This window comes from Mus pahari, chromosome 9 (genome assembly GCF_900095145.1).
Source record: "Mus pahari chromosome 9, PAHARI_EIJ_v1.1, whole genome shotgun sequence".
Lineage (NCBI taxonomy): Eukaryota > Metazoa > Chordata > Mammalia > Rodentia > Muridae > Mus > Mus pahari.
Window position 1 is genome coordinate 17,658,796 of NC_034598.1, and position 26,416 is coordinate 17,685,211.

At 36.6% G+C, this 26,416-nt stretch overlaps 1 protein-coding gene across 3 annotated transcripts in view; it reads left to right on the plus strand.

Moving 5' to 3' along the window:
- Positions 1-1,437: 1,437 nt before the first annotated feature.
- The window catches only part of Rfx6 (regulatory factor X6), a 52,974-nt gene continuing 27,995 nt past the window's right edge, over positions 1,438-26,416 (plus strand). Inside the window, exons 1-6 of one of the 3 annotated variants that reach the window (XM_021205241.1) lie at positions 1,438-1,698; positions 1,930-2,086; positions 5,523-5,646; positions 7,311-7,372; positions 17,031-17,108; positions 18,516-18,543. In XM_021205241.1, coding sequence (XP_021060900.1) covers positions 1,479-1,698; positions 1,930-2,086; positions 5,523-5,646; positions 7,311-7,372; positions 17,031-17,108; positions 18,516-18,543 — 669 coding nt within the window. In that variant the 5' untranslated portion in view covers positions 1,438-1,478. Of the gene's footprint in view, positions 1,699-1,929; positions 2,087-5,522; positions 5,647-7,310; positions 7,373-9,228; positions 9,474-17,030; positions 17,109-18,515; positions 18,544-26,416 lie in introns of those variants that run through there. The other 2 variants (XM_021205242.1, XM_021205243.1) reach the window with 2 other exon arrangements.

The window sequence follows — 26,416 nt, forward strand, 5'->3', positions numbered from 1 at the left end:
ATATTTTAAAGTTAAAGGAGAAATTGTAGTCATTTTCTGAACCTTTTTCTCATTGTTGTGTGACATGAGTGGAGAGAGCCCTGCTGGGAACACAAAGAGGACTCCCATTACAGAACACCCCTGAGTGTGTCTCTATAAAGGTAGCTTACTGTACACTTGAGCACTAAAGTGAGAATCCCTACACACGAAGCAGGCTGGGAGGCTTTCAGAGGAGTTGGCAAAGAAGACTAATTATCCTTGATAGGGAACATTGAGTGGGAAAGTGTGTGGCTACAGCCAATGTCCAGCATCCAGAGGAAGCAGGTGAGATGAGCTTCAAGAGAAGTGAAGCCTTTTCCAGCAAATGCTGCTGAAAAAGGAAGCAGTCACATAAGCACAGCTACAGCTGCCCTGGGAAAGGCTGCTCTCTCTGTTGGATTGCTCCTATAAATTGTCCCTTTAGTCAGCTGCCACTCTAGGTCTCATTTTGCTTTCTCTGTGTGATTTCAGTTTAATGTTATTTCATGCTAAACTCAAAGGTGATGTCCCTTTCTAATCTCCCCAAAGAAGATACAGGATTGGCTGTGACGAAGCAGTGGAAACCAAGGCAGGATCCCTCCTCTTCCTGGAGGGCCTGTTTGCCCAAAGAACAGAGAATACAGTAAGAAAAAACAGCGAATCAGCCAGGCAGTAGGAGCCCAAATCTCCACCCAGCACCACTCTTTATAGAAAGTCCAACTAACTTTGAAACAAATACATGTTTTGTCATTTGGGAGTGAGATATTATTAAATTTCAGCAAATATTCCTGTTCTGCTGCTGGGCATGAAGTGAGGAATTGTAAGCGATGCACATGCAAATATGAATGGTGATCCATCTTTTCCTCCAATCTCAATAGTTTAGAGGGATGTGAGACCCAAGTACCCAAAATACAGAGCAGTGTCTCTGTCTTCCATTCACTGAAAATCCTCAATCCTTTCATTATTGTGGGAATATATCTGACCCAGGCTGTGCAAAGACCAGTGAAGGGTACTCTGGGTTTTGTTCCCTTCCATCCTATACTCAAGTCAAGGCTGACCTGGCAGGTACCTCGATTAAGTCTCCTGAAAATCGATGGGGACAGTTGAAGTTGCTTGTCCCACTAGAGAGAAGAGCTAAGCTTTATAGGATCCTTCAGGAAGTTTTCAGTAGAGAAGTGATCCTGGGTTTAGAACAAGGCAAGAGAGAAGGGGAAAGTGCTGTGTGTGACTGACAGCCAATGTGGAAGTGAACGTCTGCCCAGACCTAGACACTTGGAAAAAAGGCAGCATCGCCTCCGCCCTCCTCCACCCAGCCATCTGTGCGGTACCTGTTCACCCTGTCCCCTCTCCGCCATCGGGGGCTCTGGAGCCTGCCTGGCGGCCACAGGTTCCCCAGCCCCGCCCCGCCCCGCCCCGGGGCTCTGGGCTCTACACAGCTCTGTCAAGCCCGGCGGCGCGCTGAGGTTCGGGCGGTGGGAAGGATGGCTAAGGTCCGGGAACTGGAGGAAGCCTTCGTGCAGGAGCAACCTTCGCCCCAACTTCCCTCCGAGATCGCTGAGGAGTGCTGCGCGCAACTGCTTGGCAAGGGCTTGCTGGTCTACCCTGAGGACAGTGCTTACCTGGTGGCGGGAGCAGCTGTGGGCGCTCGGAGCAGCAGGGAGAAAAGCGGAGATCCCGGGCTGCAGGTGGGAGTTAAATCAGGTGAGTGCTCCACTCGCCCGGCTGCGGTGCTGAGTCCTAAGAGTGTCCAACAGTAAAAAAGAAACACTGAATACACATAAAGGTGCTCTGTCGGAACCATTTTATTTTACCAGGAACACTGCTCAACTCCTGCTTTGCTCCTTCTTGGGTGCAAAAGCAAGGTAGGTGTGGAGATCACTGGACTGATCGCGTGTTCCCTTGTTCTTTGTCATTCCTTAAACTCGCCCTCAGAAATGCATTTAAACAATGGCAACTTTTCCTCGGAAGAAGAGGATGCGGACACTCAGGAGAGCAAGACCAAAGCAGCCGACCCACAGCTCTCTCAGAAGAAGAGCATCACGCAGATCATGAAGGATAAGAAGAAGCAGACTCAGCTCACCCTGCAGTGGTAAGCTGGTCCTGTCATCCTCACTGGCTGAAGTCTGCCAGCCCCTGTCTCGTCTCTAGGACCCTGGCTTTCCCCAACTTGCTTCTCCTTAAAACTTCCACAAGTTTAAAAGACCCAGGACAAATGCATCTGTTTTCTTGCACTGCTTATGCACACAGAGACCTATTCTGACCCTGATGAAAAGCGGGATACATTCTTGACTAAAACCACAGGTTATTCACTTGTAAGGTGTGATGAATTTTTCTGTGATTGTTTGCTTAACATAAAATATATTTCTTTGATATTTTTACGTTTTCGAGATATGATCCTTCAGAACAACAAAAAATGGAAGGCGTTTAACTGTGTTTTAATCCATAGGAGGGCAGGTACTGTGTCAGTCAGAAAACAGATAGTTTGAGTTAGAAGTACAAAATGGAAAAATATCACTGAAACAGTCATGATTAAATAATTATCAGTTTTTACAGCATATCACATACATGATTTAATATAGTAAAACATCACAAATCAACTTTCTGCCCCAAATCCTTTTAAATTGAGAAATCATCAATAGGTCTTCTACATATGAAATGTGTTTTATAATACTTGCTACAAAAGGAAGAGATATGTAAATAAGAACGTGTCATTAAGAACCTTGGCATAATGTGAAGCATTAGGGGGACAAGTTTTTTCCCCAATTCCAAGTAATAAATAAAGACTAATTATTTACTGGTTAGTTATTCTCTCTCTCTCTCTCTCTCTCTCTCTCTCTCTCTCTCTCTCTCTCCCCTCTCTCTTGCTCTCTCTTTCATATATTATTATCTAAAGATTAGAAAAATAGAATCTATAAATACTTCAAAACTGTATTTTTGTTTAAATATTAAGTTCTAATTTTTATAGCCTGAAGTTCTGAATGTATATGTCATCGTATATGCTTGAACCCTTTCAATGTCTGAAATAGAAAATAAATATGCCTGTAAAGTCACATTTTAGCAGATAAAGTTTGGTGTCATGATTACTAGTTGAAAATACCCTACAATTGTAAATGAAATTATCTGGAATATTTAGGAAACAACTACTGTCATCGGGATAATTGAAAAAATGTTTAATTTGGAATTTACTTTAAAGGATTTTGAATGATTACTCACAGGTTTTCAGTTCAAATTGAGTAATTGGAAACAATCTTGAGTTTTTCAAAATTCATATGTACATATATGTCTAGCTTAACTCAGTGTTTTGAAGAGAAAACAATAAATTTAAAAACAACTACCCAAATAAATGGATTGTGGGTATTCCTACCTTTAAACTGAAAATTTAAATAGCTGTTTCTTTCTCATAAGATTGTTCATTTTTGAAGAATATAGAGCACATTTTCCCAATCTTCTGAAGCAAATGAATGTTATACATTTAAAAAAAAAAAAAAACAAGTTCCTTGAATTTTGAGAAATCTGTGAGGCTGTAAAATTGTGGTTGGAGTGTTAAAAATTAGAACTGAAAATCAAAGTAAAAATATGAGGTATTAACTCCAGCTTTTATTGTCAGTTAGCTATTCAATTTTAGGTAGGTAAATTTATTTGTTTTGAAATACTATATCCTAGTTGGTTTGGATGTTTTTAATTAAAAAATAATTTAGTGTCTGAACCTCATGAAACAGGTCTCCTAGCTTTTATTTTGTGTGCATTGAGAGAATGTATCCAGCTGGGTGGTGATGGCACATGCCTTTAATCCCAGCACTTGGAAGGCAGAGGCAGGCGGATTTCTGGGTTTGAGGCCAGCCTGGTCTACAGAGCGAGTTCCAGGACAGTCAGGGCTACACAGAGAAACCCGGTCTTGAAAAAAATTAAAAAAAAAAAAAAAAAAAAAAAAAGAGAGAGAGAGAGAGAGAGAGAGAGAGAGAGAGAGAGAGAGAGAGAGAATGTATCCAAAGTCTTAAAGGATTTCCCCCAATTTTATTCTGAATAATACTACATATTACATTCCTCTTATATTGTAAATGGTTATGTTTTATTAAACATGAAATTTATATAAGTGCATTTTAGTAAAAATAATTTACTGAAATTTTTGCAAAAGGGGGAATAGAATCTAAAATCTTTGGTTTCTAGATTGTCATTCAGATAATTGCAACACAGATCATTTATTACATTACATGTAGTTGAAATTAAGTGGAAATCTACCCAGATTTTCAAAGCTTATATAGTTAGATCTATACTACAGAGTTGGGATTGTATGTTATAGATATTGTCTCAGTTATATCTGATAATTTAGATGAATATAGGTATAATCGCAATAAAAAGGTGTAAGAGTAGAAAGAGATCATTTTCATTTTAGCTTCAGTGAAATGAGTTTACCCCGATATCTTTTCCAAACAAATACAGTACCTTTTGTTGTTCAGTAGTTCGTGGATGAAAGTAAGGGCACGTAAGCTTTGACAGGGCGAAGCCTGGTGGTCCTTTCAAATTGAAGATGTTCTTCTAAAAACACAGCATCTTTAATTTCATCATTCATAGTCCTAGATCAAAGAGTAAACTACTGAACAGTGAAGATCTATACAGAAGTAAGACCTGGTATTTAAAACGATGGCCTGGAAGGGGTAGTTTCTATATTAACATCACATTGTACTTGTACTAACAGGTGTTTGCTGTGGATTTTACTCTTCTAAAATTAATTCTTGTGACTTGTTTGCATTCATGTGCTTCCATGTATGTACTTATTTACAACACAAACATATAATCTCAGAGCTTCTGTGGGTCACCTTGACACTAAGTTCATAGTCATACCCAATAGAAATGAAGAAAACAGTTGATGCTGAGAGTTCACACTAGACATTTTTACTCGTTTCTCTAATCTTATTGGTTGTTGACAGAATTTATTCCCGGAACTTTAGAACTGAGGCCCTTAGCTCTTATGGATTACCTCCCATATTCTTAGAGATGGCCCTCTTCAAGAAATTGTCACTGGCTTCTCCAGAGGGCGTCAGCTCTGACTTCAGATCATCCTTCTGCTTCTGACTTGGAGGCATTGTTTCTAGGGCTTGCCAAGCAAAATGGCATCATCAAGAGAATTTCCTTACCAAGAGAAATTAATAAACACTTATCATAATCTTTGTACATAATCTTTAAAGTCCACTGGTATGTTCTGATTATGTAAATGTTGTCTATTGACAACTGTGTAAGGAGTATATCTAACATAACACTCCTTAACATAAACAGCAGTTTATGGTGTTTTTAATGGAAATCACATGCAAATTCCTCTCTTAGCAATTTTGAGATATATAGCACATAACTTTTTGCTTATTTCATTCTGGTATTATTTTAAATAGCAACCAGAACAGAGAAAGTCTATGTGTATCTACTCATTAACTCACTTTTATATGGTCTGTTTTCAAAACTAGCATTGTCATGGAGGGGCTGGGGAGGTAATAGTGAAAAGGTTTGACTTAATTCTTGGCCTTCTCTCTCAGGCTTGAAGACAATTACATAGTGTGTGAAGGAGTTTGCCTCCCACGGTGCATTCTTTATGCTCACTACTTAGATTTCTGCAGGAAAGAGAAACTGGAGCCAGCTTGTGCAGCCACCTTTGGAAAGGTATACAACACATATCGGCTATACTGCCTTAGAACTAACATATTGGGTAGACAATGTGTAACTAAATTTTCCTAAATGAGCTCTCTTAGATAATGTTAAGATATTTACTTTACAGGCCTAAATGAAATTTATGTCTGGAACTGCTGTATGTGTATACCTTGATTTTTCTTTTGAGTCACAGATTACTGGATATCAAATCTAATGTGTGCTCAAGGCAAGCTCCATACAAAAGTAGCATGTTTCTTCAGAGAGGATGAATTCAAGAGACTGGTATAAACTATAATGGAAAGTAAAAGCAAATGAAGGTGAACCCATAAATTCAGGATTTTCTTATTATTTATACAGTCCAAATACTTGAGTTTTTGACAGATTTTTATTCTATTACTTAAGTAGTTGTCCTTAATTTTTTTCTTAGTTTGATTATGTTTATGCCACAGAATTAACATATTTTATAATGGGATTGGTTACATTTCTGTTATTTAATATTTCTATCACTAGGATGGGAATCTGAGTCTGACATTGGATGGCTTATATATGTTGATATCATTTTGAGAACTAGAGAACAATATCAATTGCTTGGTAAAGCTTTCATCTTTGAAACCTCTTCCAGTCATCTGTTGTCTGGGAATCTAGGATATCTTAGTAGAACTGTAGGGAGTTTGGATTTCAAATATTTCACTTCCAAAGTCCAAATTCTAACTTAGAAGACTCATTGTCCAGAAGTCAGTGAGTGTTATGGTCCATCTCCTCAGGTTTCCCAGGATGGGATGGAGACAGGTGATTTATATATAGGTATATAGCAGGCCCAGGTTGACCTTGAACTTGTGATCCCCCTGCTAACCCTGTTGAGTGCTGGATTTATAGATATGTGTCTTTCTGGCCAGTTCACTTTAAAAGTAGATCAATGTCATACCTTAAAGAAGCAGTTTATTTTGGGGGCAGGAGATATCCCTCTATGGTTAAATGAACTGATTGCTTTTCCAAATGAACCTCTGTAACTCTAGTTCCAGGGCATCTCATACCTCTTTTGGCCTCCATGGGCACTATATACATGTAGTACACAGACATACATGCTGGTAAAACACGTATACATAGAAAATAATACTAAAAAGTAGTTAATTATTTTGAAAGCATGTTTTCTTACAGAGACAATGTGATGTTTCTCAAGGGACCTAGGATCTAGCCATACCTGTGATTAATTTATTGTGATACTTGCTGATAAACAATCTCCTCAAGGCTTAGTATGCCCTCTAAAGTTGGATGAAACAGCTTCTAATGCCCATAATAGCACTATCAGTTTTTTGAGCCTACCCTATGGTGATAATGTCTAAGTGGGACTCATAGAGCACCTTGAATGTCCAATTAAACTAGAAGTAATTAGCCCATCAAAACTTCCATGGAGCTCTCTTAAGATACAAAGATCTTTTTGGGATGGTTATGGATATTTAATATAGGTAAACTCCAGATAGAATTATTATTATAAAGGAATCTAAACAATCCTCCTTGGGCATAAATAAAGTAACCATGATAATTGATGTATTTCTTATCAATACATGCATATAACTTTAAGTGTTCCTTTTGGTTTACCATTTACTTTCTGGAATTAGAATATGAGTGCTTTGCATAGAACTACACATATTCTAAATCTTGTCTTTCTTTTTTAGACAATTCGTCAAAAATTTCCCCTCCTAACAACACGAAGACTTGGAACGAGAGGACATTCAAAGTAAGAACAGAAAACTAGATTTCTCTTTATACTTATAGACATAAGGTAACATTGTCTTATCAGTGAATAGAACCACATATTTTCTTCTTAATGAGGTAGATGTTGACCAACTATAAGAACTAACACACATACACACACACACACACACACACACACACACACACACACACACACACCTGACAACATCCCCTAAAGGATATGGTTAATACCACAAGGGGAGTTCTAGCATGCTTCAAGTTCTTCCTCAACTGTTCTCATCCAGATGGTCATTTCAATCATATAATACCCCATCTCTCCCTTCAAATCAAATGGCATACCCAGTAACCTACTTGATCATCTCTCACTATAAATGTAAACATACTGTGAGCTATATGCTTCCTTCCCCTTGACATTCTTGGATATTCTTTCATAACTCTCTGTAGATCCCCAATAATCCATGCTCACCAGTGGCTCATCTGTCCACATTTACATTTTTGAACAGGAGCAAATCTTTCATATTAAAAAAAAAAAAACTATCAGGTCACACCCTCCACCACTTTTTGTTTATCTTCTTTGCTGTTCCTCAAAAAAACTAATTACCAGTCACTGTCCCCTACCAGTCACTGTTCCCGGGGCTAGGCATATTACTTCACCAGAATACTTCTGTTTCTGGGTAAAATCAAATACCCTGTTTCTAGAATTACTTGTTTTTTTGGCCTACTGCCTAGCACTTGCTCATTCTGTCAACCTTCCTCTTCAACCCAGAACACGGACCTATGGATTCAGAGTCACTTCATAGCTTCCTTCCATCCTTCCAGCTTGCAGGCAGTCTCCTGAATCCCAGTGTGATGCTGACCCATAGTGCAGCCTCATATTAGTTTAAAATTTTCTACCAACCATAGCAAAAGAGTAAAATATCAACAAGTGAAATTCATTTCAATAAAGTTTTATTTAACCCAGTATACAAAAAAATATTTAATTATGAAATCCATATAATTTTTGAGAAGATATTTTGTTTTGTTCATACTGAGTTTTTAAAATCCCATACACATTTTGCACCTTCATTATATGTATCTTCTCACCACTTCATGATTTCTACTCTTAAAGACAGCTTTTTCCCTTGATATGCAAACTGTAGTATGATTTAGTTTCAACCTGTTTTCCTCCCTTATTGTCTACTTCTCAGTTATCAGCATATTGCTACGTTTGCCCCTAAATTAGCTCCCCAGTATCTTTTGAATCACCCAAATGTCACTCTTCCATGTTAGCTTTCTCTGCTGAGGACAAAATAATACACCTTGTATTATTTTGAAAACTTAGCCACTTGAATGTATACATTATGAAGCTTCTCTTTTGAATGCTCTCTTATTCTGTTAACTTGGGTAGGTTCTTTACACTTTCACAGCTGTTCGTATCTATCTAAATATGATATTAATTTAGCTTCTCCCTAAGCAGATACTATTTTGAGGACAGATACTTTGTCTCATTCACTTTTAGTTCTTTCTGTTGTCTAACTCATAATTTATTATCAATCAATACTTACTTTGCTGATTTTAGGTACTTTAAAAATTACTATGGCCTGTGAAAGAAGAGTAAAATACCACACTGGGGCCTTTTCCTTCTAACCAAGTTTGGCTCCGTCTAGTTTGATGGTTTCTAAAGTACTATATTGTGTAAGTAGAGGTGAGATCAGACAGTGTTTGTAGTAGAAAGACAGAGAGCAAAGAGGCAAAGCCACACAAGCAATCCTCTGGAAGAGGGTGGGTGGGCAGGCTGCAGAGAAAGTCAATCCCAGAAGGAGCCTTTAGGATTAGTGATGAATCATTAACTGTGCCCATTGTGACACAGCCACACTCTAGTTCTAACGTTGATATAGCAACATTTGGTGACTTCTGGCAACTTATTTGATAATTAAGAGCCATTGAGATGATCGAGGCCTAACGATTTGAATTTTTCTGCCTATTGATATACCATTTACTTTTTATGACATGGCTATCAGTCTTTTTGGCATTTTTATATTATAAGTATAAATAATGTCTACTGTGTAAACAAACTATGTCAAAAGATATAGCAAGTTTCATCTTAGAAATGGTAATGTTCTGATATGATTATTCTTATCCAGGTAACATTTCGGTTTTTGCTTCTAAAAGACAGTACATCTAAGACATCATGCCTAATGGTTGAAACATGAGTTAAAGTAGAACAAATCAGGCTGAATTCTATGCTTCCATATGTAACTGTGTGAGAACTGACAGATCACTCAGCCTTTATCAGTAAAGTGGGTTGTGATACCTTGTATCATTATTTTGAGAATTAAATAACATTTAAATAATATTAATGGAAGATCAAGTACACTTTCAACTGTATGATGATATTCTTTTATAGGAGAAAATTGTGACAGAAATCATCAAAATCTGCAGTGCAATGAAGTTATTGTCTATTGAATTGTAAACACGTGCGTGTGCATACACATAAACAAACACACACACACACACACACACACACACACATTCCTTAGGTCTAATCCTTTCAATAATGATCCAAAAATAGAAATTTCTTTTTTTATAAATAAGGAAACTGTAGTTAGAAGGTTATTGACTTGCTTAAGTCCACAAGGATACAACACACTAACAATGCTGGCATTTATACCAAGGTACAACTGACTCTAAAGAATATGTTTATTAAGTAGCAAAAGTAAGAAAACCACTTGTTTCTACTATCAATCATTACCAAAACAATTAATTTATCAATTTTTTTATTATTTTCATCTTTTTTAATTGAGATTTTTATTAAATTGTACTGTTCAAGCAGTTCTTAAGAGTAATCACAATTATATTCTTCCTTAGAGACTATACTATTTGATTAATCTTTAGTCACTAATTTCAGTGATATATATTTGTATGAAAGCAAATTTGCACAACCAGTGAACTCTTAGCCTCCTAATTTTAACCCTAAGCATCCTCGAGGTAAATACATTATCTTCCAACTATTATTTAAGCTAGGTATTTAGCATTTTGTAGGTTTAAATTTTATAAAAATATTTTATTACTGTTGCAAACATGGACAACTGAGACATAAATACAAATGAAGTAATCTTATTTAGAAAAATCAGGAAATCATGCTTTCTTCCAGAATTTTAACTCATTTTATCATAATGTTGAGTAAGTTTTGGATTTTGCCATATTTTCATAGAATAATCAATTGTTAGATATTTCATTTGGGATGTCAGATGGAATTGCTGCTACATGATGATGGATCTAAATAGCTCTTCTATGTTCTGGACAGGAAGTGGGTGTCACAGTTTCTGAAACTGACCTCAGATGTACCTGGATTCATGGAATAAAATCTCTTTCCATTTCATAGCAATATGTGGATTCTACAGGTTGGGAAGCTATGAGCAAAGTGATAGCCAATTCTTCTAATCAAGTGAACTCCATTTCTGTTCCTTAAGCCTTATTTTTCCAGCCTTATATTCTGTATATAAGTAGACATCAAGACAGAAAATGACTTTATCTATCTCCATGTTTCTTCTCTTTCTTTGATTCCAAATAGAATATACAGCTGTAGTTTCTTTTACATTTTTAAATTGAAGTTTTCTAAAAGTGAAATTCTATAGGTACCACAGAATAAATCATTCATGTTTTATGATTATGAGCATTTGAGGAATAATTAATACATTCAGCTGGAATTGAGGTGCAAAGCATGATTCTAAAGAGTTTTGGAGGTATAAAGAATGATAAGATAGGTTATCTGCTATCAAAGAATTTTCACTATTAATATTGATAAGCATTATATTAACAGTCTCAATAGTGACTAGCCTTTGTGGATATAAGTGAAACAAAAAAGCCTGTATGTGTCTTTACTCAAAAGAGATAAATAAAATAAGGGATGTTGTAAGTGAGCTGTCATGTACAAGGTAGACTGAATCAAAGTTACATTTTAATTTCTGGTAGACTTTGATCAACCAAATCTTGGTTTTCAGACATGATGGACAAAAGCTATTATCTTATTTATTAGTGGTGATTTAGTGGGTTAATAAAAACTGATATGACAGCTGCTCTTATCACAGCAAGTTATTGCAAGTCCCTGAGCAGCTTAACCCCATCATTTCCTTATCAGTTATCATTTGTGTAGTGTAAACAACGAACATCAGGGTCACTAGCTCAGTGGGAACATATGTTTCAGGAATTCTATATGAGAAGTGAGAAGGAAAGGAAGTGTCAGTATAGGTGTATCCTGACCAGCTGATGAAGGAAAAGTGCTAGACAGAATGTCAACGCGCTGGCCACGAAGGAGAAATGGAATAGTCTCACGTAGTCTACTAAGAATCTGTTATGGTTATTTTGAGCCCATGAATTAATTAAACATTCCTTTGGGTTCATAACTTATAAATGAAATCAGTCACTTGACATAAAGCACAAGGCAGAGGACAGTGGTGTTAATGAATAGAAACAATATTGTTAGAAAACCAGAAAGACTAATTTTGTGACAAACTTTTTTTCCAGGTAACATAACTAATCATACTCAGAAATCGTAACGGTATTTATAAGATGTTTTCCTTAGTAAAATGGGTATTCTCGTATAGTGTTAAAGAATCATGATCTGTTAGAATGGGCCACAAAACAAGAAGCAGACCGAGATACATAAGTCAAAACAGTGAAGCAAATTTCATTCTTATTTACCATGTATTGGCATATGTTACTTTGTCGTAATCTTCCTGGAAACATTTCTTAGTGAGGTTTGTTTTAGCCAAATCTACTAATGACAAACTATGCTTTAAAATGCTGCAGCGGAGATGAAGAATCTGTGCGTACCCTGCATGAACTCACTCCTCCCAGTGTGATGGGGTTTATGTTTAACTCTAGGAAGACAAGGTTGCTCGTGCACTATCTCCCCTCTTCTCTGAAAGACACTAAATCATCACTAAGATGATAACAGGTGCTTTGTTAGAACAAAAGGAAGCTTAAGGGGGAAAAGATTGTTTTGTTTGCTCCCAAAGAACTTCAGTCTGAGACACTGGAGCACAGCGGTGGACAGAGTAAAATCCCGGATTTGTGTCACCAGCAGCTTCCTTTCTAAATTTGCTGACCTCATGTAGGTCTATAAAATATTTAAACATTCAACCTTGGCTTTGCTCAAGAGTTTTATTGTTAACGTGGAAATTCACAATGTCGGGTGTTGACTAAAAAAGAAATCTTTACTGGATTCATGCTTATGTATTCTTGGTTTCCAAGTCCATAGGACACAAACATTGATAAACTTCAGAGAATATCTTCAAGTCTTAGTGCTTAAGCCATTGACAGAGATACTAATGCTTACAAGGATAAGGCTACAATGGGATAAATGACCAAGAATGGAATTTGGTGGACAGAGAGATTAGTTTTGCCTCCGAGAGTAGGCAATTTTACTCACTAACAATATACAAGTTGACTAAGAAACAATCCTATCCCAGGAAGGAAGAAAGACATTCAACAAAACAATGACTGGAGGCCCGCACAAGCTCTTTATGGAGAGCCAGTAATCCAGGCAGAAACAGCTAAGATTACAAAGTGCTTGTGACTGGATGAAAAGACTGCTTATTTTTCCATATATCACATGGGATAAAATATTTTGATCTTTGCCAAATTTTAGATTGTGCCAGTCACACTAACCTACATGGTTGTATCTGTTGGACTTTAATTGGCAAGTAATTTATATAGTCTCTTTTATGACACATTGTTAGTTTTAAAACTTTTTCCATATATTCAAATATTCAACAAGTTTATTGACTCCCTGTTACAGGAAGAGTGTAATCTAGAAGGCTTTATTTACACGTGGAAGATCAAATATGAAACACCCCGATCAATGCTCCAGATCTGAGGGATTCATGCTGACTATTTGTGCTACTCTATCTCATGATGACTCATAGAGAGTGTGTGTGTGCGAATGCACGTGTATTCAAACTATATTTGGCTTAAGAATTTCTAATTGTGAGTAAGCTTGAGATTTAAAAAAAAATTAGTTGCAGCTTCTGCATTTCAGGAATGAAGGCAACATACACTGTCGAAGTACAGAGTTGCCCTGTGAAACTGTGGCCTTGAATTTTGCCTTCCAACCCATACAGCTGTTAAATAATAGCATTTAAATAAACCACAGGGTTGGTAAGATGGCACATTGGGTAAAAGCTCTTGGCCCCCAAGCCTGATTATTTGAACGTGGTCTTTAGACCTCATGGTGGGAGAAGAAAACTGACTCTTCAAAGTTTTCCTTCTGGTCTCCACACACAGGCACTCACAGTCACATTTCAACACACACACACACACACACACACACACACACTCACACACACACTCATNCAGATACACCATGTGCTCATATACACAAAAACAAACAAATAAATAAATATTAACATAAATTACAGATTTTTTTCAAGCTTTGTTATGAAGTTGGGATAATATATTACTTACAGAATGTGCACATTTGAAATCATGTATGTACAAAGGTTTTTACAGTAGTAGGAACTCTATAAATAGCAACTACTATTATCATTTGCTATCATTGTCTTCAACTGGTGTAGCATGTGTTAATTCAGAATTGCCTTTCTTCCTTTTTAAAATTGTTTTATTTATTTACATTCCAAATGTTGCCCCCTTCTGGGTCCCTCCTCCAAGAATTCCTCACCCCATCCCTCTTCCTCTTTGCTTATGAGAAGGTGCTGCTCCACCCACCCACCCACACTCCTCACCTACTTACCCCCCTCAGCCAACCACTCCAATCTCACCCCCATTTCCCTTCTCTGGGGCATCAAATCTCTACAGGATTAGGCCCATCCTCTCCTACTGAGGCCAGGCAAAGCAGTTCCTTTGCATGCTTTTCTGCTCCAAGACTGCTAACTCCCCAAGGTCTGAGACGCACCCCTGTCTGACTCTGAATTCTCACAGTCTAGCACACAGATACCATTTGAAGAAGACTCTCTCTTTCACTGATACCCTATTGCCAGGCATGTTCATGAGGCTGCATTGTAGAGGTGAAGGCAACTGACCAAATCAGAATCCTGGTGTTTGGGTTGATATGTCAGTTACAAGTGCACAAGACCTTGACTTTGAATTTAACTTTGTAAACTTTCATGCTTTAATGGTTGCATTGGTAATAAACAATAATAATAATTTCTAAACCACAAAATCATTTTCTAAAAATGTTACTAGTAAGTACATATGAAAACAATCTTAATTTCATAAATAGGAAACAAATTACAAATCCACACTAGCCAAGGTCTTGAAGGATGCTGCAATTTAAAATAACTAATGGAACTATAGTTAACTGGAATTAATGCAACTATCGGGTAATTTTAAAATCTGGAAATATACTTTCCTCAGTGCTGATCAGTGTGATTACTACAGTAGGACCGGCAGGCATCTAGCTCAGGAGGCCATTAGCATGAACAGCTAGTCTTATTTTTCACGTCTATTGCATTCATTATTATTCTGACAACTGTCCCAGTGGCCAGACATAATAGACTTGCTTTGAAGTGTTTTAACTCTTGGCTACATCTTGGAATTATCTGGTTGCCTGTCACCTTTGAAGGCAATGTAGTTGTTTATAGATTGCATGGCAAACCACTTCAACATGGGATAGAAGAAATTTATTAAAAGTTGAAAAAGGGTTAGATACTTTCTCTAGCTCCTCCATTGGGGTCTGCAACCCTATAGGTGGAACAACAATATGAACTAACCAGTACCCCCTGAGCTCGTGTCTCTAGCTGCATATGTAGCAGAAGATGGCCTAGTTGGCAATCATTGGGAAGAGAGGCCCCTTGGTCTTGCAAACTTTATATGCCCCAGTACAGGGGAAGACCAGGGCCAAGTAGTGGGAGTGGGTGGGTAGGGGAGCAGGGGTGGGGGAGGGTATAGGGGACTTTCGGGATAGCATTTGAAATGCAAATGAAGCAAATAAATATCTTATAAAAATAGAAAAAAACAATAAAAATAAAGAAAGGAAGAAAAAGGGTTAGAGATTATAAACAAAAAGAGAAATTTGTCGATGTTTGAAACAACACTTAGCATATACTGTTTTATCAAGTAGCTAAAGTGTAGTTGTATAAATTACAGAGTCTGAAGAGCAAAAGAACATGAAGTTATAATATTTTTCCATTTAAAAAGATTCTCTCAACTTTGGACACCACTACGTTATTTCTTCTAGTGCAGTGACATCGTAGTCGTACCTTAGTTCTAAAATTCCAAAAAGGAAATATTTCAAACTCCCAAGTTCATAATCTGAATTCTACTACTATATCTGATCAAATGCATATAAATCTGCTAGTTTGCCCACAGTTTAAGTACTGCTGATACTGTTTACTATTTATTATCCGCTGTTTAATTATTTCTATTACTTCATTTCCTTTAATTTATTAGTTAAGCTTCTTTCTTTTGCCATACATATGTAAAGTCAGTTCAATAGTTTTGAGCTTTCATACACTTCCTACTTTCCCATCTCCATTCTTGTTTCAATACACCTTAGAGATCCCCTTGTCTCCTATCATATAGTATAGCTTTTATCATCTGTAAAAATGGAGGAGTTATGACAGCCTTCTGTTCAGGTTAGTAGGCTACTGTGTTCCTTCTACCAAAACTAATAGCCTAAACCTTCTCAGTCTTTTCAGACTTATGATATATCATTCTTCATAACTGTTTTAAAAATATAACATTGTGTGTGTGTGTGTGTGTGTGTGTGTGTGTGTTAGTTTTAAAACCACTGTCTAACTCAAGTGACACTGAGTCAAAAGAAACAGCTTTGCTGCCACAGTCCTTGTGTTTGAAGCCCCTGATCCCACTGTCATCAGGCAGTCAATGGTCCCAGTGAATTCCTTGATCTAAAGACTACATCTTTGCGCCTTGGGCCCTAGAACCTTGACATTCCTCATCTGAAAGGCTTTTTCCCATGAGCTCTGGGGAGCTGATCCCAGTCATCCACAGGAGGCCACCTTACCCTACCAATCATCCACACCTTACCCTACCTGCGCATATGACCCTTAACTGAAGAGTGGCTTTGGGAAACTTGAGAGTGGTGGAAGGATCTGGGATGTGCAGTACCCATCCCTCACAGTAAACAAATCAAAAAATGAAAAGTGGTGTAATGGTGTTTTTTCCCCACTACCATGCCCTCACCTGGACTTCCATGAGTCTAAGAATCCCAAAGTCTGTTTGCTAGGTCATTATAGGTGGGCATTATGAATGTAATAGCAGAGGAATAGCCTATGTAGTAGTTCATTTGTTTGATTTATATTTTTAAGTATTTTGACATATTGCCTAAATCTTCTATAAGTATATCTTTCCTAGGTTATGGAAATGTTTATGTATAAAACAACTATACCCAGGTTTTTCTTTAATTACTAATGTCATAAGAATGGCTTGGAGTGTATAACTGCCATTGTTCTATCCACTTTAAACTTATATGGTAATGCCAAAAAGTGACATTTTAAAATATAGCTAGTCTGGAGACCAATGGAAATGTTCTCATCTTTTAGTTTTATCTACTTCCTGACCTTAGATGCACATGGATGGGAAAGCATGGCAGGAAGATGGGCGGTGGTACTTCATAGGGCTGGCTTCATGTGGATGGCAGGTCTTACTAGGTTAGTGCAGTTATTCCTAAGTTTCATTTCTCTTTCACTAATGCAGAAATGGTTCTTATTTTTATGTAGGTATCATTACTATGGCATTGGCATCAAAGAAAGCAGTGCATATTACCACTCTGTTTATTCTGGAAAGGGCTTGACAAGGTAAAGTAATAACATATACATTTCTTCATGTCTTTAAGTACATGTGATATCTAGTCAATGAATTGCTTTGTAATTTCGCTTACTATGAAAATGTTTTCTTCTAATTATCAAATGTAATGTCAGTATAGTATGAAAATTGCCATGATATAGTCTAGATTACTTGATAAATTGTATAATTTTAATGGTTAATGAGAAAGTAATGATTAGCCAAATGTCCCCCAGGAGATGAGGAGGAGAATCCAAGGGAGGAGAAATGTCTTTAAGTTTATACTCAGGGGCTGGGGAAGATGGCTCAGGGGTTAAGAGCACTTGTTTTTGCAAAAGACTCATATCCTCTAACTAACAACCATCTAAAACTCCAGTTCCAGAGGATCCAACGCTGTCTTCTGGCCTCCATGATAGCCAGACATACATGCAACCATAAACATCCATACACATAACATAAAAATAAAGAAATCTTTTAAATATTTTCATTTACTCATAAGGTTGCAGCTATTTTCAGGCTGGATTTAACAAAAACAAAGTTAAAAATGTGATTTTTTTAAAAAAAACTTGTTTTAAAAATCTGTATGTTTGAATAATACCTTAGCAACACAAAAAGGTTATTATAATAATTGCTAAACATAATCTTTGAGTACCATATTGCTTATTAAAACAGTATGATATGATTGTCCATTTGAGTCTCTGTGACAAAACTCCATGTTACTATAAAGAGCACATTGTTTCAGCTGTCATGAACTATCAGGAGCAGGATATTAATATGTTAGGTTATAATCAACAAGACCAGTTGAGTACACAACTTTTAGAAAAATGTTAGAGCAGACTAATTAAAACTTAACCTGAGATTTCCTCATGGCATGGTTATGGAGAATTACTTATGACTTGTAGAAAAATAACTAATTTTTTTTTTTTTTTTTGGTTTTTTGAGACAGGGTTTCTCTGTGTAGCCCTGATTGTCCTGGAACTCACTTTGTAGACCAGGCTGGCCTTGAACTCAGAAATCCACTTGCTTCTGCCTCCCAAGTACTGGGATTAAAGACGTGCACCACTACACCGGGCAGAAAAAGAACTAATTTTAACAGTAAAGTATCTTAGGGGAAAAATTAGTCACTTGAGTTATACTACAATTAATTTGGATATTACAGTAGTAGGTTAGTGGTGAATAACCACAGTAAAATGTAAATACAAGCTAAGACACATAAAAAACTTTAGTATAAAATGTTTTTGCTTATCTCAAATTTTGCCCAACTTCCTGAGATATCTTCTATTTTAATTTCTTTTCCCAAATCATTTATGGACATTTCAGCAATGATGGTGTTATAAAACAGATCACTTTTAATATACTCTGTGTTATCTTGCTGTAATGATAATTTCTTTCAAACTAATGGAAAGTTTATGTTTTTTAAGGTTTTCGGGGAGCAAACTGAAGAATGAGGTAGGAACACTTTTTATCTGTTTCACATCTGCTATGTGTCTTAGAACATCAGAAAGTTTTGTTACCTAATAAAAAAACTAAATGCTATTTATTGGGTGCCAATTTAAAACAAGAACTCCAAATACAGTTAAGTCAGATTTTGAGTGAGACTCTTTGCATGGACCTGCTCAACAGCTTCCAGTTGGCTTGCTTGGGATAATTTTCAGTGATTTAATACCATCTACTTAGAAATTGAAAAGTAGGCCCCTACTGACCTAAGAATTTCTACTTCAGTGACTAGAAAAGCTTAAGTAGAGGACGTAGAAACAAATTGTTAACTGAACTATACTGATTCAGGAAAAAGCTTTTATAGTTGTCAGGAAGCCCCAATGCTGTACCGCCCTGCTGTTTGTTCTGCTACTCTGTGTACACACACACACACACACACACACACACACACACACACACACACTAATACACATATACAGGCATATGTTCACATACACACACTTCCACAAGCACATATACATGCTTGCATACCTACATGTACACACACATGCATGCATGCATCCACACACATGTACTTGCACATGTACACAATTCACACACACACTATATGAAATCTCTTTCCTTTGGCTACCCCTCCAACCTCTCCTTAAAGAACAGATCCTCAAACTGACTTTATCTAAGTGAGTTAGACTACCATTAGGGACTGCATGGCTAATTAGGCACATGATAAGACCTTCATTATCTTTAGCTTAACTAATCATTAAAATAAGGTGCCATAGAATCCAAGGCACATGATAATGTGTTGTGTGGTAAATCATAACTCAAGGTAAAGTGTAACTCCATTTATTTGATGAAATAATGCAAGCATATTATCTTAAGAAATAATAAAAGGCCCCAACCCTCTGAAATGACCAGTTTCTTTCCAGTACTTTAAAAACAGTTAATGGTTAATTACACAATAAACTCCAGATTACTTTTTTTAATCGATGAAATAATAGCTTTTATTAAACAAACAATCATGAAACTGCAAAAATATTGACATAGAAATACACGTTGGTTCATTTAAGATTAGGTCAATAGGGGTTGTCAGTGATTTCACTCAGGTGTCCTTCCAGTCCAATGAGATGGCCACTGAGCTTTGATGCATCCACTGATCTGCCCTGTGTGCTGCACATGTTAGGTCACAGAATAAAAGGAAAACATGTCTGAGATCTACTCATTCCTCCTTAGGGAACTACATCACTAATTCACATTTAGCTAATAAGATATTTAATAAAGTCTTCTTGGCATGTGATATGGGCAATCCATTTTATATAAGCACCTGCAACAATAGAAATGCATTTTTGTGATGATGACTAACCATGAAAGAGCTTTCCAAAAGCTCATAACTAAGCAACCGGTTGCAGGCAAAAGGCTGAACTAGAGGCCTTGCGTGTATTAGGCAGTTTCTACCACTGAGCAGAACCCCTATTTGCCTAAAGTGACTTTTAAATGATATTTTCACAAAAATAATCAGTGCAAATCTTTAGGTCATTTTGATATTAATAATTCTGAGATAGATTGACAATCCTGTTGACTTTTAGCCAAAGCAACCAAGGCTGAGTGAGGCATGGGCATAAACATCGAGTAGGTTTCTGCTTTTTAAATCCACAGTCAAGGCAACTAATTTACATATTTATAATACTACAAGTTCTAGAGGACAAGGTAGTATGGAGATATATGTGTGGAATCTAAAACATGTATTTATGAATTAAAAATTTATGACAATCAAAATTTATTAACCACTGTGTTTATTAATTTCTTCATCTTTTCTTTTTTATTCTAATTGTTATTTGGCTTCTGTTGTGTCCAGCTTTTGTTTGCTTATACATTCTGAAGTGCTTAAAGATTTGCAAAGTCATGTATAATAAATAATAAAATCCCATATACTCACCATCCTGACATGGCATGACAATAAAGGTACACTTCTTCCCTTCAAACTAAAATGTGGAAAGGCAAATTCAGGTGGATGTTGCAAACCCTATGACAGAGAGTTGAAGGAGCTTCTGGTGGGTGCTGTTTCTTGTCAGGTCACCAGCTGTGAAGCAGCATGGGACAAAATGGGTTGAAGGAGCTTTTAAAAAGTCAGTAGTTCTCAAGCAGTATTCCCAGGGTTGGGAATGCAGTCCAAATGTCCCCAGTTGCCCACCATATGCAGAACTCTTTTGAAAGACACATATTAGTTACATATATTTCTGGGAGAAGTAGGAAAATCCAAATAATTTTTGGCAATGCTTCATTTCTCTTGGATCTTCTGTTGAGACATGTGGAAACAGTCTTAGAAAACATGGTAGGAAATTATGAAATTTGGATGACAGGAGTCTGCAGAAATATTGAAGAGTAGCCATAATTTTTAAAAAGCACAATATATCAAAATTAAAATTATAAGAGATACTACTGGTTAGTTCCACTAGATATTATAAATATTCCAATTCTTTCTAACTTAATGTATATGTATATGTATATGTATATATTATATTCTAATAGACATCTTTATTGTAATTAATTTTTGAAAGCAATCAAAACAGCTATAGACTTTATATAGAATATATAGAAAATAATAATTAGGAGAAGTATAAACCAGAAGACTCCATAAAAGGACATATCTAATGGATACAAAAATATTATGAGTATCTAATATGGATGGACTGTAGACAGAAAAAAAATGCAGTAGAGATTCAGTAGCTGAGAAAATTCCCTAGTATAAATAAATATTGAATGTGTGGTTAGAGTTGACTGCAATAAAAAGGGATGAAGATAGTTCTCAAAGTCTTGCTTCAAGTGCTTGCTAGAGGAAGTTGGGTTACCAAAGCAAAGGTAACATGAGTTACACCTGTCTGCACAAAGGCTGCCTTGATGCTTTTGCAAGAGTAAAGCAAAGTTACTCTTGTTGTTATTGTTGTTTTGCTTTTCTACTAATATGTTTGATAATAATCTTAACATATTGATCTCTTATACTCTGTGTGCTTGATAGAAAGACATAATGATAGCAGTTTTGTAGTTTATTTCACCTCAAACCTATAGTTTTGGTTGCTGTAGTTCTTGTTTACTTGCTTTTTCTTCTTTTACTCTTTAAGGACCTCACATATGCATAGGTTGTTTTTGGATAAAATCTGCCCCACTTTTCCCTCTTCAAGTAAAACTTAGGTAGGTTTTCACAGGTGGTATCTCATCAGAAATGGACTCTTATTCCCCCAGATACCACCAATTACAAATAGCTCCTGAGCTAGGGTGGGATTTCATGGGTTCCTCTGAAGCACATGCTGGGATCTTTGGCTGGCCTGACCTTGTGCAGATCATGTGCATGCAGTCACAGCAACTGTGAGTTCTTTTGTGCAATGGGACTATCACTTCTAACAAATACTGTTTTGCTGTAGATGTGTACAACCTCTGTCACTTGCCATCTTTCCACATCCTAGAGCATGCTAATCTTTAACTCGGGAAGAAAAGAGGTGTGATATAGATGTCCCAATGAAAGCTGAGTGCTCCACAGTTTCTTATGCTATGCCCATTGGCCAGTTGTAGATCCCTATACTAATAACTTTCTAGTACAAATGAAGCTTCTCTGATAAATAATGAGAGACACGCTAATCTATGTGTATAGTGATGAGTCATTAGGAGTTACTTTAAAACTATGTCCATTTAGCAGAATAAAAGTATTGTGTTTTCATCTAGGACTTATGACTAGTCTAGACAGAGATAGTATTTATAAGTATATGATGGGATATGGTAGCTACTAATTACAGGAAACCATTAAACAAGACTAAAAATTTTAGTCACACAAGCTATATTTCAATTGATTATAAATTATATGCAATGAATGGTTACTATTTTAGACAGAATAAATTCAGAACATTAACATCATAAAAGTTCTATTGAGCAGCACTGTTCCATGATGTGTAAAAAATATGATACATTAGAAATGTAGCTCCTAGCCAGGCATTGGTGGCGCACACCTTTAATCCCAGCACTTGGGAGGCAGAGGCAGGCAGATTTTTGAGTTCGAAGCCAGCCTGGTCTACAAAGTGAGTTCCAGGACAGCCAGGGCTACACAGAGAAACCCTGTCTCAAAAAAAGAAAGAAAGAAAGAAAGAAAGAAAGAAAGAAAGAAAGAAAGAAAGAAAGAAAGAAAGAAAGAAAGAAAGAAAGAAAGAAAGAAAGAGAAAGAAAAGAAAAGAAAAGAAAAGAAAAGAAAAGAAAAGAAAAGAAAAGAAAAGAAAAGAAAAGAAAAGAAAAAAAGAAAAATGAAAGAAATGTAGCTCCTTTTTCAAAGATCAAGTGACCATAGGTGTATGGGTTCATTTCTAGGTCTTCAATTCTTTTCCACTGATCTACCTGCCTGTCACTGTACCAGTACCATGCAGTTTTTATCACAATTGCTCTGTAGTACAGGTCAGGCATGGTGATTCCACCAGAGGTTCTTTTATTGTTGCGAATAGTTTTTGCTATCCTAGGTTTTTTTGTTATTCTAGATGAATTTGGAAATTGCTCTTTCTAACTCTATGAAGAATTGATTTGGAATTTTGATGGGGATTGCATTGAATCTGTAGATTGCTTTAGGCAGGATGGCCATTTTTACTATATTAATCCTACCAATTCATGAGTATGGGAGATCTTTCCATCTTCTGGGATCTTCCTCAATTTCTTTCTTTAGGAATTTGAAGTTCTTATCATACAGATCTTTCACTTGCTTAGTTAGAGTCACACCAAGGTATTTTATATTATTTGTCACTATTGTGAAGGACATTGTTCCCCTAATTTCTTTCTCAGCTTGTTTATTCTTTCAGTAGAGAAAGGCTACAGATTTGTTTGAGTTAATTTTATATTTATATTCACTGAAGTTGTTTATCAGGTTTAGGAGTTCTCTGGTGGAATTTCTTTGGTCACTAAAGTATACTATCATATCATCTTCAAATAGTGATATTTTGAAATCTTCCTTTCCAATTTGTATTTCCTTGACCTCCTTTTGTTGTCTAATTGCTCTGGCTAGGATTTCGAGTACTATATTGAATAGGTAGGGAGAAAGTGGGCAGCCTTGTCTAGTCCCTGATTTTAGTGGGGTTGCTTCAAATTTCTCTCCCTGTAGTTAGATGTTGGCTATTGGTTTGCTGTATATTGCTTTTTCTATGTTTAGGTATGGGCCTTGAATTCCTGATCTTTCCAAGACTTATATCATTAAGGGGTCTTGGATTTTGTCAACTTTCCCAGTATCTAATGAATTGATCATGTGGTTTTTGTCTTTGAGTTTGTTTATATAGTGGATTACATTGATGATATAGTGGATTACATTGATGAATTTCCTTATATTGAACCATCCCTGCATCCCTGGTATGAAGCCTACTTGAACATGATGACTGATCATTTTGATGTGTTCTTGGATTCAGTTTGTGAGAATTTTATAGAGTATTTTTGCGCCTATATTCATAAGAGAAATTGGTTTGAAGTTCTCTATTTTTGTGGGATCTTTGTGTGGTTTAGGTACCATAGTAATTGTGGCTTCATAGAGTGAATTGTGTAATGTTCCCTCTGTTTCTAGCTAGTGGAATAATTTGAAGAGTATTGGTGTAAGTTCTTCTTTGAAAGTCTGATAGAACTCTGCACAAAACCCATCTGGACCTGGGCTTTTTTTGGTTGGGAGACCATTAATGACTCTTTCTATTTCTTTAGGGGTTATGAGACTGTTTAGGTGATTTTTCTAATCTTGATACAATTAACGCACCACATGAAGCTCAAGAAGAAGGAACACCATAGTGTGGATACTTTGGTCATTCTCAGAAGGGCAATCAAAATAACCATGGGAGGAGGTACAGAGACAAAGTTTTAAGCAGAAACTGAAGGAAAGGCCATCCGGTGACTGTCCCACCTGGGGATCCATCCCATATACAGTTACCAAACCCAGACCCTATTGTGGATATCAACAAGTGCTTGCTAACAGAAGCCTGATATAGGTTTCCTGAGAGGAGTAAGACTGTTAGGGATAATTTGTAGCCTCCCTAGTACCCACTGGTACGAAAAAAGCTAGTCAGCAGGGAGGTAGCTTCCAGTTCAGTGTCAGTTTGATTATTCCTCTATCTCCTGCAAGTGAAATGTGTGGTACCTTTAGCAATAGGGTCTTACCATTTAATTATTAATTGCCAACCAACATTAGTGATAAACGCTGTTACTTTTAAGTATCAGGGTCCTTTCTGATGAACAGCTTATAAAGAGGTAGCCTGCTTCAGACACTTGGATGTTAATTTAATAATATTATGGTTTTAGGGAATAGTTCTATCTACCCAGGCAAAATACCTCTGTTCAAATTCTTTTTAAAACATTAGTTTTGTTTAACTTATAAAGTTGTAGGTTTCCTTATAATTTCTTTTTTCTTTTTTTATTTATGTATATGAGTACACTGTAGCTGTACAGATAGTTGTGAACCTTCATCTAGTTGTTGGGAACTGAATTTAGTACCTCTGCTCCCTCCGGTCAGCTGGGTGGTTTGTGAGCCACCATGTGGTTGCTGGGATTTGAACTCAGGACAGCGCAGTCAGTCCTCTTACCCACTGAGCCACCTATAATTTCAAAATACATTCTTAGTTTTGGTTGACCCTCTCCTCATCCCAAACTCATCTCATCCTCTCTCTTCTCATGTAAATCTTTCTTCTCCCATTGTTCCTGCCATGACTTTCATATCCCACATGCTTACTCCCCTTTGCCACTTTCCCAAAAGACTATGCATCTCTAGAAGAACTTTAATGGGTCCTTTTCTGTTTCCTGACTTTTACACATAAATACACATTTGTAGATTATAAGATAGCATTGTCTTATGAGAGAGAACATGTGATATTTGTGTTTCTGATTTCAGGTTACCTAAGTTAATATGTTTTTAAATTCCTAAAATTTTTCTGCAAATTTCATTTTTCTTTACACACAACTGGATGAAAATTTAAGAATAGCTCTCTTATTATCCATTTTATTTTATGTACATCTACACTGGTACCATTTTCTTGCTACTATAACTAGAGTAGCATGGATGTGCACATTGCTTTGTCATAAGATATAGAATCCTTTGGGCATATATGTTCAGGAGTGTTATTACTGAGCCTTAGGATAGATCTATGTTTAGAGAAACTTCCATATTGGTTTCCATAGAGGCAATCCAGTTTGCACTCTCACTAACAATGAATGAGGTTTGCCTTCCTTATACCTTCATGAGCATTTATTGTCATTTGTTTTCTTGAGGCAAATAATTATGATCAGGTAAAATGGAATCCTCAAAATAGGGTATTATGTGGGTTTGTGTGCATGCATTCAATTGTATGTGTGAATACAGGCCTGTTCATGCCAGTGTATTTATGAAAGTCAGAGAAAAACAAGGGTTGTCAGTTATCAGTTTCCACTTTGGTACTACATAAACCTGGCAGCTGGCAAGAGATGTCCAGGGGATTTGCATGTCTCCACTGCTCTTCTTGTCTTAGGAGGGTCAGGTTTACAGATACATGGTACCTTTCTGAGACTATGTGAGTTAAGGCAGTTCAAATTCAGGCCCCCACATCTGCACAACAAGACCCTTTTCCCACTGAATCAACTTTGCGGAAGTCAAACTCATGATTCTCTTCTTTTCAAAATTCTTTCAGTTTCCTATTCTATATCTTGATTGTTTTGTTGTTGTTGTTGTTGTTGATGTTGTTGTTGGGTTTGGGGGGTTGTTTTGTTTTGTTCTGTTTTTTGGGGGGTGTTTTGCCTTATTTTTGTTTTTGTTTGTTTTTGCTTAGTTTTCAAAGTTCCTTGTAGTTGTGGTTTTCTGTCAGATGTGTACCCAGAAAAGAGTTCACTCACTCTAAGGACTGTCTTTCTGTCTCTTTAC